Below are 13,089 nucleotides of genomic sequence, written 5' to 3' on the forward strand. Positions count from 1 at the left end.
AGATTAGACTTCACTCGCGTTTATGTACATATCAATCAGATCCAGCTAGTTTTAGCTAATGATATGACTACCTGCTTATTAAAAGACACCGTGAACTAAACAATAGGTGTCGCTATGCAACTGGGTGAGGCCACAAAGTATAGCGCAGCATTTTGCATTTGTTTACATGCCCACCGGAACCCCGAGGCATTAGCAACAGATCAACGCACAATCAACCCATACAGCACATCTCTTTCTCCACATTAAGTGTTACACATTAGAATTGACTACTCTTTTCTGTCACATACTCTTCTTGTCTGTCACATAAGTGGCGCAACTGAAGCGGTATTGCGCTATAGGGAAATTATTTTGACCGGACATTTTGACCGAAGAGATTTAGATTTGCTTGTTAACGGGAACTCTGACGTCGCCATTGTGTGTGCTTCGCGGATGCACTCGGCTGCTCGGGTCTGCTCGGTCAGCTTCTGGATGAGGAGGCATTCCTTCGACCAATTTACAGTAGATAACATTACAAACATTTTTAACAGGGGCCATAGTAGCGTAAATAATGTTTGTTTTTGGCAGTTATAACTGCATGTAATGTTTTCTACTTTTTTACATCTGGGAAGGCATTTGCCTTCATCAGATGGAAAGTGTCTTGACCAACAACTTAAGTATTTATTATAGCTATGCAGGGCATGCAAGCGAGCAAACACAAACAAGTGAAATTAAGAATACAATTTGAAATTGTAATATTGTGGTGGTTCATCTTATAATTCAGTCTATAGAATGCACCAGACAGCATCTAAGACCTGCAAAAATCTAAATGTTCTAGGGGGAGGCCCCCCAAACCCTTCGTGCGTCATTTCGTCCGCGCGCATTTTTCAGGGCAATCTCTAATGGACTCAGGGCCATCTGTAAATTAGCTTACCGTAGATGGCCCACAGCGCCATCTCCCAAAATCCTTAATGTCATGCACTGGGTGCTCATGCATCAATCATCTTTGTGATCCCTCAAACAAAGTCAGCCCTTATGTCTATTTAGGCATCATGTATTTGGCAATTAGATCATAATTTTGTACTAAATTTCAATTATCAATTATTTAGTTAGGACTATTTTTTATGTATCATACATTATGATCTTAAAGTTCACAAACCATTTAAGAGAACTCATTCATAATATTAACAAACTTTAATGTATAATCCAAAGCCAACAAGATCACATGTTCACATATGTCACATAAGAAAGCAATACAAAATGTCAGCAAAGACACAAGATACATGGCAATAGCAAGTTAACAGTAAATCATACCATGTTTATATTGTTGAATTATTTGTGATTTTAACTTGACCACAACAGATAAAATGCACTGAAATTACTTGCGTAGGCCTATAGATCATCAGGGATTTATCTTTCAGAATAAAACTCCTGACTCATATGTCATGATAATAGATGTGAGGCACGAACAGGGGCTATCTTGAAACGTCCATCTTCTTCATATCTGAAGTCAGTGAGCTCTTGGTGGTTCAATCAGGGAAACATGACCCGAACGTCCTTCAGTCACCTAGCCAGTAAGTCCATTCTATAACTGCAAGATGTTCTTTCAAAAGTTTCTCAGTTCGTATTGGTGAGTACTGCCTATAATGACTTTCATTTAACATTGTTGATATTTTTTTGTCATTTATAAAGCAAATATTGTTGCTTCTGCGAGAGATGATGTGCGGCGCAGCAGTGAAAGGAGGCTTGTTGAATTGTGTTGTTTGGTGTTCTTGCTTTAGTAATGGCATTCATTCTCTACATTAGAAACCTGTCTGTGACGCAGCGCCCTGTTATACTGCGTTAATGTATCATATTAATGGTTTCTATAGCCGTGACGTCATAATAATGCTATTAGGAGGTGGATTCATTCAGGTAGACGCTACTGAAGGCCTAGGTGTGAAATGCACGGCCTGTTACTGTTTTCAACATAACTCATTTGAAGATATTGTGAGACAAAAAAACAATAATTAGGATGCAAATAAAGAAACACATTTTTGTATGAAATGTCATTAAAGTTCTTTTTTTTTATTGGAAACTTAATCTTAATCAAAATTCAACTAAAGCCAAACATTTTATTATTATCTCCCACCGGCCAAGCAAACACATTCAATAGTAAAAACCCTAAACATATTAAATTCATAACCATATATAACAAGGAAAAGCATCACATTCTCTATCTTCTATCAAAATGATCGTAACTAATTGATTATTCAGATCATTGTTGCAGCTGAATTCTGTAACACGAGGACTTTGAGGAAAGAAACACACTTTTCTCTGATAAAAATCACACACAGCAATTCAGCTTTAGAGCTCATCCCTCTTCTCCTCCTCCTCCTTCTGGAAGACTTGTCCATCCGGCTGCTTCCTCCAGGCCAGTTGGACGTTGTCGTCCAATCCCTGGGCCCTCAGGTTCTTTTTCGCCTGAGACACAAAAACTCATTATCATTATCGTTCCAATAAAAACAGATGATGTATCTTTAGTTCACTCATCTGAAATGGTAGCTGTTCCCCTTATTTCTTCCAGTGTAAAGGCTTACCTCAGGTTATGGAATAGTATTTGTACATGTTCCTAATGCATTTGGTGGCATGTGGCTAAGTTTCTGCTATTTACTTCTGCACATATTTACACGTCTTCTTACTAAATGCTTGGGTCCTGTTATTTGAGGCCAAAGTATTGAATGTATAATGGATATAGAATTTCATTCATGTTCCTCTTGGTCCATTTCATTCGTATTGAAATTAATTTACTAAATGTTCTTTCATTGAATTCATTATTCTTTAATAGTTATTTATTTGTTTCCTACCTCTTTCGTCTCTTGTTCTCATGTCATGTGAATTTCCTTTCTGGTGATGTTTTTGCATAAAAGTAGAAAACATGATTTACCTCCACCAACATCGCATCCAGAAAAGCGGGGTCGTTCAGATCCACACCGTTTGGTTTCTCCACCCTCACCTTGATCACTTGCATTGAAACAGGCACAACAACTAGAAACACAAACAAACTTCATCAGTCACATCGTTTATGGTGTCTTCTTTTTCAACAGACTCAATATCATCACTTGCTTTGATGTCGCTGTGAATTTGACTCACGTCCGTAGCAAATGAATGGTTTCTCCAGTCCACAGTCCAAGTCCTCCCATTTTCCAGAGTTGTCGAAAGCTGCAGCCACACAAACCTTTAAAGCACTGTAGTTAGGTTTATAATCTGCAAAGTACTTGAAGGAGGAGCTACTTCCATCGGACCACTTCCAGGAGTCTCTGTAGAGGCCGATCCAATAATCCCCTTCGGGTGCCAGCTCAACAATCTGCTGGTTCTCTGTCTGGTTTCTCACACTGGCCAGGTCTGTGTGGTGTTCTCTGCAGTAGCTCTGGGCCTCAGTCCATGTCATTCCTTTGTCAATGAGGACAAATGTAGCATTCGGTCCTGAAAATGGACCCCGGAGAAGCTGAGTAGAGGCACCACGACATACAGCCTGACATCAATGCCACATCTCTGGTGGAATTGATGCCTTTATAATATAAAATATTACATTTAAATCCCACACATTTGTACTTTGTAATTTGTAGTTCTGGGGTTTTTCAACACATGAATGTTGGCAAGAAACTTTAGTAGTATCAGTGGAAGAAGTATTCAGATATTTTAGTAAAAGCAGGAGTACAACAATGTGAATATACTGTGTTACAGGTTAAAGCTTCATTCAAATGATATTGATTCTATATTGTTCTTATTCTGTTTAGCACAGATGTATAAGATGTAAAATGTACCTACAACTCTAAAAGGAGTTTGCAAAAAATGCTATATACATCATTTATTTTATGTTATAATTTAAATGAAACCATGTGAGCATTTTAGTGAAAAGGGAAATGTCTTTAGTGGAACTGCTAACAAAATAAAAAAGTCACAAAGAAAAAAGGTTGTGAACCGCTAGTTAGATAAAGACCAATGCATTGTATTTCAGAAGCTTAAGATATGATTTTAAATGTGTAATATTCATTTCAAGTTTATATTCTTACCTGTGACATCAAAGCAGACCACCCAGAGGAGGGTATTACAATCATAATCATTCCATGCACCTGTTCTATAAGGATCTAAATATGTGCATTGTTCCTCGTGCCCGTTGTTTGGTTGATATAAATCCCATTGTCTGAACTCCGTCTCCCCCGGTCCGTAGAAGCTTGGGTCTGACATCGACCACCTCCATGTGTCCCGGTCATCGTACAGCCCTATCCAGGCTGACTGAAAGCAAGACATTGTTATAATTATTACATCCTGTTGAAGCTTTTAAAGCTGCTGCTTGAGAAAATGTGTATGTTTAATAAAGAGAAGGTTTGTTTTGCCTTCATGAGACCAGCCTTGGTACGTGGTGATCTAAAGGGAATCCCCTCAAGTCAACATTCATTTACAGCCTTGTTACTCTGAACCTCTTCCACTTTATTACAGGGTTTGATGCTATAGCTTTGGCTTCAAACATTTTCAACTCTGTTTTAATACTCAGGTTCCCATAGGACTTTAAAACAGGTTTAGCTTTCTGTAATAATCTCTCCATTTTAAATTTAACTCTCAAAGAAATGTAATTCATTTGAATCGAAAGACAGAGAAAAGTGACCTCACTTGGTTGTATTGGCCTGCCATGTTGTTCAGGAGCTCCACAACCTCCATGCTGTCTACAGTGGCCAGGTCTGTGTGTTTCTCTCTGCAGTATCTCTGGGCTTCAGGCATGGTCTTTGCTTCATAAACAAAATGGTACTGACGTTCAGCATGTGAGGAGACAGCGCTCAGCCCTGCAGAGACACAGACACTTTGATTAGATTCAATATCAATTACTGAAACAACTTCTCCAAATTACATTAAAGTTAAACTGTAAATTAAACAACTTAAGTAATTGTCAGAGGGAAACCTCTAATGGAACAACATGCAGTATTTTAAATACAAATATAAAACTCTTGCCTGAAAGAGCGATGATGATCAGAAGAGCTTTTTCCATCCTTGTCTCTTCCCTGCTCTTCTCTTTTGGACTGAGACTGTAGATGTGCAGCTTTTTACATTATACATGAGGTTAAACATTAACTAACATTATGAGTTAGTTAGCTGCACTTTCAACTTAATGCAAAGTGGATATCGGAAGAACAGTTTATTATATCAGGCTTATTTACTTACATTTGCACATGCATTTACAAGGAAAGACCAATAGAGTAATATGGGCGTAGGACTGGTGATACACAGCAGGAAAACCAAATTACAACTGTTTGTCAATACAGCCACGAAAATGTCCTTCAACGGCCGGCGCACTTCCTGGGGTCTCGGGAAGGTTCCTAACGGAGTGAAATGACTCCGAAGTTCCTCAGTGTCAGACGTGATAAGAGCTGATCAGATTCTCTAGATCAGTGTTTTTCAAAGTGGGGGCCCCGACCCCCCGGGGGGCCGCCAGGGGGGTCACTCAAAGTTTGAGGGAAACGGGATTTTTTTTCTTTTTTTAAAGTTTAATTTTTTTTTCTTTTTTTTTTTAGATGTTATTAATAATTGCATATCTATCAATCTATGTATCCTTTGATGCCAATCCCTTCATATTTTTTGTTTTTGAATCACACGACCGCCCTTCAAGCCAATCAGAATCGAGCTGCTGCTGCTGAGAGTGAAAATCTGCTCAGCTTTTGGAGCAAGTGAGACCTCGTGAATGTTTCGCTCTGCAGCTGGATGAGAGCACGGATGTAGCAAATGTCGCAGAATTGCTTGCATACATCAGATTTATTTCAGAAGACAACTTTGTTGAGGAAATATTATTTTGCAAAGCACTGGAAGGTAGGACCACAGGAAGAGTTTTAGATGAGTACATCATCTCAAACGGACTTGACTGGTCTCGTTGTGTGGGTGTGTGTTCAGATGGGGCAGTGGGGCTATGACAGGCAAAGAAAGCGGAGTGACAGCTTCGATCAGGCAGAAGGCCCCAAATGTAGTGGCAACGCACTGCATGTTCCAACGGGAGGCACTTGTACACATCATTTAAAAAAGAAATTGCAACAGGAGGGTCCCAACCAGAGGATAATGCTATATGGGGGTCCTTGGCATGGCACAGTTTGGGAACCCCTGCTCTAGATGATAGGAAAAGAGCTTCAGTGCTTCCTTTATAATCTCCTTAGTTTAGGATACACTCAACCACCCTTTTCGAAAGGAAAGGAGAAAAGGTTGTATATATTTTTAATGTAATAATTTTGTCCACTGTTGTTCATGTTTATAAATCATCACCACAAAGAGCAAAGTATCTAAATGCGCTTATGGTAATCTGCTGTTTCCTCCTGGCAGACGCACATCAATAACATCCGCTGGCCAATCATTAACAGCCAAATGTAAGTGCAGTCAGATTCTCTTTGCACCGCAGTTGTCTTTTTCCTGAGTCCTGATGTATTCTCCTTTGCATTTTCTCTTAACCCTATGATGTTTAACTCAGAAGTTAAGCAATAGTGGTTTGGAAAAGACGATAGGATAATCTTTTGAAAATCAACCGCAACCCGTGTGGTCAAAAAGGTCATCAATGCAACTTGTTGGAAAAATATCACTCGTCACCGGCTTGAGCTTCAATATCAGGATCCATGTATTTATTATCCTCTCAAGAATGGAAGTAGTCATCACATACAGAACATTTGGTACAACTAGTTGCTGAAGAGTGTCCTTCAGATGCTGATATACAAGAGAGGGAGTTACACGGACATGAGATACATGTAGGTTCAAAGCAGTATTCTATGCGTAGTTCAGATTAGCTAAAACCCACGTAAGTAATAAACATGACAGTCATATGTCTATCACCATAGAGGCTGAATCATCATGTTAATCACAGAGCTATCATATGCCTAAAATAGTCCTGACGCTCTTCTAGGTAATCACACATCCTGTTACGTACACAGCTACAGTCGGGCCTTTGTTGTCATGTTAATCTGATATTGGAAAAGTACAGTCAGTATTTTCCCAACACAACTCCAAGAGCCACATTACACTGAAGCACGAATGGCAAAAGAAGGAAAGGGAGGTAAAGGGAAGGATCACATATACATATTCAAAGTTCTGTGGCTTCCATTGACCTCCTGCTGACTCTTCCAATGAATTCATCAGTTCATCTTTGGTCTGTTCCCCTTTTCGTCCTTTGCATATAGCTGATACTGCATGTTTGTTTTACAGTTTATGTGGGCGTCATCGTAAAAGCTGTGTGTTTGTTTTACATGTAGGCTAGTTTGTAAGGTAACACAGTTGCCCATGTCTTGACTAGGGATTCATTGGATGATACGTTGTCCATTCTCAATGGGACTTGAATAATTGTTTAATAATAAGACATTTGAAAAAAAATTGTTTGAAGTGATTGAAAAATAATTCAACTTAACTTAACTCAACCAATCAGCATCAGAATCAGAATTTGCATTCGTGTGTGGGTCTTTTGAGACTCCCCTGACGGTCACCCGATTCGATAATTATTTATATCTATAGCCAATCATATGTCTTCTCAATTCTAAGCCAATCACATGAGCACGTCCCACAAGGGTATGATTTATTGCGGTCATGACGTAGCAATTCATATACGCATTTTGCTGACAGGTCCCTCTCAGGACACCTCCACTCTCAGTACGTTGCCACTTTCCGAGCAGGAAATGCACGCAAATACAATCTCTTATATTATTAAGGTACAGCGCCACTTTCCGAACCATTAACCTGCTAGGCCCCAAGCCTGTTTTTCAGGTTTCAGGCTCGAAAATGACATTCCCAGAACAAATGACCACATCTTCCCTTCTAAAAGGGTTAAATTAATAATCTTAATAATCTTTTTGCTCAGAAAAGTCAGAATCAATATAGAAGTTTTTTATTTTAAAGAAAATTCAGATTGAACATGGTAAAAAACTGTAAATGATAGTGTCCATCCAAAACATATGTTGTACTTATAGTGAAAACTAACCTTGGATGATGGGTTAGTAGATTAAAAGCTTTAGGAATCCAAAGTACAACCGATAATAAGTACCCTGTATCAAGATTGATGCAAAACAAGTGATATTTGACCTTTTTAGACAGATTTAGCAAAAAAAACCTCTTCTGAGAACATTTGGGTGGATTTTCCATATCTCTGGCCCCCCTTCTTCGATTTTGACATGTGACATCTCTTCCTGACCGTTAGAGCCAATAGAATCGAAGGGAAATCGTGTGTGTTTTGCCGCAATCGTCAGCCCCGCCCCTGATCGTTTCCACCTGTTCCCACTCACCTCATGTTTAAATAGTCCTGTCTCACCCCTGCCCTGTGTCAGTTCATCTTTGTTCCCACGTGTGGTCGGGCCAGGCCTCAGCAAAGAGAGGATCGTTTCCAGTCTTGTCAGGTTTTGTTAGTTTCAGTTTATTTTAGAGGGATTTTCTGTTCAATGACATTCAAAAGAAAATGTTTGTTACATTCAAGACTGTCTCTGGGTCGTGCATTTGGGTTCTTCAGTTTGTGTCGAGGTCGTGACACCTTTTCAACTACAGCACGTCTCTAAAATGGCTTGGCAGAAGAAATGGTTTCATATCCTTTGTGTTTTGTTATCGTCACTGTTTTAAAAATGCAATCTCCATGTGTTTGGATATTAATATCGATTGTTTTATGGATGAAAATATTTATCATTTAGCGCAAGAAAATACATGGTCTTGATACCATTCAACAATTAAGAATACATTGTTAAAATGTATTGTTTGCTGTCTCCCTGCAGTTATTGGTGAGCTTTAAAATTGTGTCAAGAATTTTGGGTAATCTGTAAATTACCAGCATGACATGAAGTGTACTATAATAAATTGTTTTACAGTTTATAGCATTAAAGTTAATATTTTACAATTCAAACACTATTACCGTAAACAAAAATACAGTACTTTTTAAATGGCAGTGTTTTATTTTATAATTAAAATACTATCACCCTAAACAAAAATACAATTACCGTTTTATTTTTACAGCTATAACACTACTGCTGTAACAAAAAATAAAGTAATTAGCTATTACTGTTTCATTTGACTGTTAAAACACTATTACCGTAAACACAAATACAGTACTTGGAAGTTACTGTGTTACATTTTACATTGTTACTGTAAATAAAAACGTGTAAATACTGTGATTACCTTTACAGTATTTAACTGGCAGCAGTTGACAAGTTACTTACTGTAATTCATTTGACAGTAAGTAACTTGTCAATTGTTGCCAGTTAAATACTGTGAATTTCACGGTACGTTTCTTACAGTGTACACAAATACACACACATTGCTGTACGCATTCATAGTGACATTTATTCAGATATGACATTAAAAATAACATCAGATTGTTTCATTAACACAACATTTTATATAATACACACATCTAGTAACAACAATTCAGTGGTTGAATGTAACTAAGTATATTTACTCAAGCATGTTTTTGAGATACTTGTACTTCACTTAACTACATTTTCGAGGCAATGCTTTGCTTTTGAATCACCTACATTCATTTTACAAACTAGCTACTTTGCAGGTATGGATTTATAATACAGAATAATAATACTAATAAATCAATATGCGTTATTAGACTTTAAGCTACCTAGCAGTATACCAAGTAATTTAAATAAACCCCACCTTAACCAAGTGTATATTATTTTATTTGTAATATTATTAGAGCTGATATGAGCCATACTGGAAAATGTGTATACTGTCGGCACTTTAAGTATATTTTGTTGCCAATACTTTTGTACTTTTACTTGAGTGAAATTTTGAATGCAGGAGTATTTCAAAATTCAACACCTCTGCTTACAATGTGCCGTACTGTCGCCAAGTTATCTGTAAAAATGTATTTTGTAAAAAATATGTTGTTTCAGTTCTGCTGGAGACCACAAACTGATCATGACGAATACAACTTCCCCTGTAACAGGAAAGTTCTTTAATTACCTTTAATGTTCATCAGGTGAACTTCAAGACTGCATTCAAATGTGCAATGAAGACATAATTTGTTCAATACCTTGGTTGTCTTTTCATGTTACACAATAAACACAAAAACAGGATCTGCCAATCCCAAAATGGTGTCAGACCAAGGATTCATACATGGATAGTTACAACAGCCCATGATTATCCAGCATTACAATTATAAGAGGAAGATAAACACATACTACTTGAGGGCTTATTCATAGTCTGAAAATGTCTGTTTCCACTGTCCATTGTATGTCTGTAGTATTATAAAAGTATCTAATATCATCAATACAAAATAGCTTAATACATTTTCAGTTTGGTTTTAAAATGTTGCCTCATTTTTTATGTTTATTATCATTATTTTTTATGAATTAAATTACAGAGTGGGGATATAGAAAGGTGCTTCGTCTACAGAGATTGTAGGCAAATCCCATTAGACTCTATGAAAACCAACAAATATACCAATAGAAAGGTGTGAAGCCTAGAAATATGAAGCATCGAGTAGTTTGTATTTCAGTATGGATCAAAGTGAACGACAGATGTTGAGCTGTGCAAAAGTATGGTGGACACTTCCATTAAAGAGGCCAGAGAAACAGGGAATTCTCCTCCATTCACTGCAAACATTAACTTATCTTTGCTGCCCCCATGAGTAGTGTCAGTAAATGACATGACTCTTTGAAGCACACAAGAAATCTACAATGTAGTGAGAGCGACACCTAGCGTTCGCAGAACAAACTGCACTTCAATGGAAACAGCACATTAACAGAGACGGAGAAGACACCAGGCAGAGGTCACATTTGAACTCAATTACCTAAATGCAATGATGACATACCTTATTTATACTCTACTTATGTATTCAAATGTATTGCCAATACATTTTATATTTCCAATCAACTTGATTTACAAGAAAATATTTAACTTTTTGATCGACTACATTTATTTAACAGGTGAAGTGAGGGTTTGACACCGAGGCTACATACGTGTTGATCTACAAAACATGATGATCTGTCGCAGAAAGCTATTTTACGAGTATATAACCAGCAGCATTCAAAGTATCTAAAATTGGCTCTATATAAACTACAACAAAAAATTAAAAATGAAATGATCATTAAACCAAATATTCTATGATAACACTTTGAAATGTGCTTTTACGCATAGTGATTATTTTATACATTTGTTATACATGATACTTTTGTGCTTTTACCCAAGTGACATTTTGAATTAATTACTTTCAATGGAGTATTTTTAGACCGTAGTGTTTCTGCGTTGGGAAGGAGAGTAGAGCTGTGTTGTGTTTGGAGGAGGGCCTTCATAATTTAAAGAAGTAAGAAGTTCCTGGTTAACCAGAAAAGAAAAAGAAAGGTTGTGGTAAACCATCAGAGTCTCAGCGTGAAAGTCTGTCACAGTTTGATCTGCTTCTTCTTCTTCTGTGAATACATATCTATTCATGTAACTCTCTTGTAATTGAATAACTTTTCATGTTAATGTGAGTTAATGTGAGGCTTTAACAGTGCGAGAAATTCAAATCTTCCAAAGTTTGGCTTTTTAATATGCAACCAATGACCTTAGCTTCAAATGTATGTTTCACTTCCTCAAACAAACTGTACATCATCATTAAACTCAGTTGTATCTGCTGACTGAGTAACACTAAGTCACAATTCATGTATAATGTATACGCTTGTTTTTAGCCTTTACTGCTAATATTTATTTTCATAATCATTTGATCTGCAAATTATTTTCTTGATTCATTTATTAATCTTTGCATTTGTATTTTTCAATATATATACTAGCTGCTAATGTTAATTCGTACTTTTTTTAGATTTTGTATTTTATTGTATCTTTTAAACATTTTTAACTTGTGTAATGCTTGGTCCTGCTGCTTGGACAAAATCCTTTCCCAATTTGGGATAAATAAACATCTATCTATCTATACATCTATCTAATTGTTTATTCAAAAAATGTCATAAATAACATTCAAAAATGGTTTTGAAGATGATGTACTATAACGTTTTGCGTTAATGTAACGCTTAAAATAAGAAATTGAGACTTCATGTAGTCTTTGTGTCTAAAGGATAAAGGTCTCAGACCAAACGGTCACATTAACCTGCAGTGCTGATGGTGATCTTCACTTCATGTGAAACAGGAAGTGTTGTGATCAGACTGCAGCATCTTACAGGAAGTGCTGACCACTTCTAATGATGGCTCAACTTTTGTTCACCTATTGTTCATCTTTTGTTCAGCTCTGCAGGATGGAAGCACCGGTCTCGTCAGTGAGCAACTCTCTGTCTATTCAGGAATTGAAGGAGAAGATGTCAGAGTTGAATGCTCCATTTCTTCTTATAGAAGCAGGAAGTTCTTCTGTAAGGAAACATGTAAACAAAAATACATTCTCATTGAAACATCTGGTGCCACAGCTCAGAGAGGCAGATACAGCATTGATTATGAAGATAGACATTTTTTTGTGACCATCACTCAGCTGACCAAGTCTGACTCAGGAGGATACAGGTGTGGTGTGGATGCATCTTCTTCAAGAGCTTCATACACGTTTATTGAAATCATCGTTGTTGATGGTGAGTCTACTAAAAACTGAATGTTCCTCCTTGTCTAAATAATAGTTTTAATCTCTTGATTTTACCTAATCTTAAATAGACACGACTACACAAGTGTATTTGAATATTATTGTAAAGAACACACTTAGTGTTGTTTCAAGTGATATTTTAGTGATGAAGAATGATATACCAGCGGCAGGAGCACATTGGTCTGTCGTGTGTTTTCCATTGCTGAATGAAGTAGATCCTATATGACAGCTCACTGTTCTGTTGAAAAGTAAGACAATAAGTAATAGATTGAGAACAATAGAAAATGTTCAAAACAACTGAACTGGTGGTTTGTTGCTGCGGTCGGGGCTTTAAAGGAATGCTTTAACCCCAAATTATCATTTTTAGAATAATGAATTACTCCTGTGTTGCCTTGAATGTGGGAAGTTAACTTTTTCTAGCATGACTTCATGAACAAAGAATCCCAAAATGGAGTAAAGTCGTTTTGAATGTGAAATGAATTGCCCCCCAATGTCATAAAACTGCCCCCGTGTCTTAGAACTGCAAACATATATTAAAACACCCGTTAACTGACTAACAAAACTAA

At 37.1% G+C, this 13,089-nt stretch overlaps 2 protein-coding genes across 2 annotated transcripts in view; one reads left to right on the top strand and one right to left on the bottom strand.

Annotated features, from left to right (window-relative positions):
- Window positions 1-13,089, top strand: part of LOC307036210 (polymeric immunoglobulin receptor-like) — a 120,031-nt gene that overhangs the window by 80,086 nt on the left and 26,856 nt on the right. The gene's annotated exons all lie outside the window — the stretch shown is intronic.
- LOC307036219 (putative C-type lectin domain family 20 member A) lies at window positions 1,156-5,009 on the bottom strand. Its single transcript, XM_079676318.1, has 6 exons — window positions 4,966-5,009; window positions 4,630-4,799; window positions 4,032-4,254; window positions 3,109-3,441; window positions 2,903-3,003; window positions 1,156-2,439 (listed from the first exon to the last, which is right to left on the bottom strand). Exons 1-6 carry the CDS (start codon window positions 5,000-5,002, stop codon window positions 2,323-2,325), a joined length of 981 nt encoding a protein of 326 aa, XP_079532444.1. The 5' UTR covers window positions 5,003-5,009; the 3' UTR covers window positions 1,156-2,322.

The sequence above is a fragment of the Notothenia rossii genome (genome assembly GCF_949606895.1).
Source record: "Notothenia rossii genome assembly, chromosome: 4".
Classification (NCBI taxonomy): domain Eukaryota; kingdom Metazoa; phylum Chordata; class Actinopteri; order Perciformes; family Nototheniidae; genus Notothenia; species Notothenia rossii.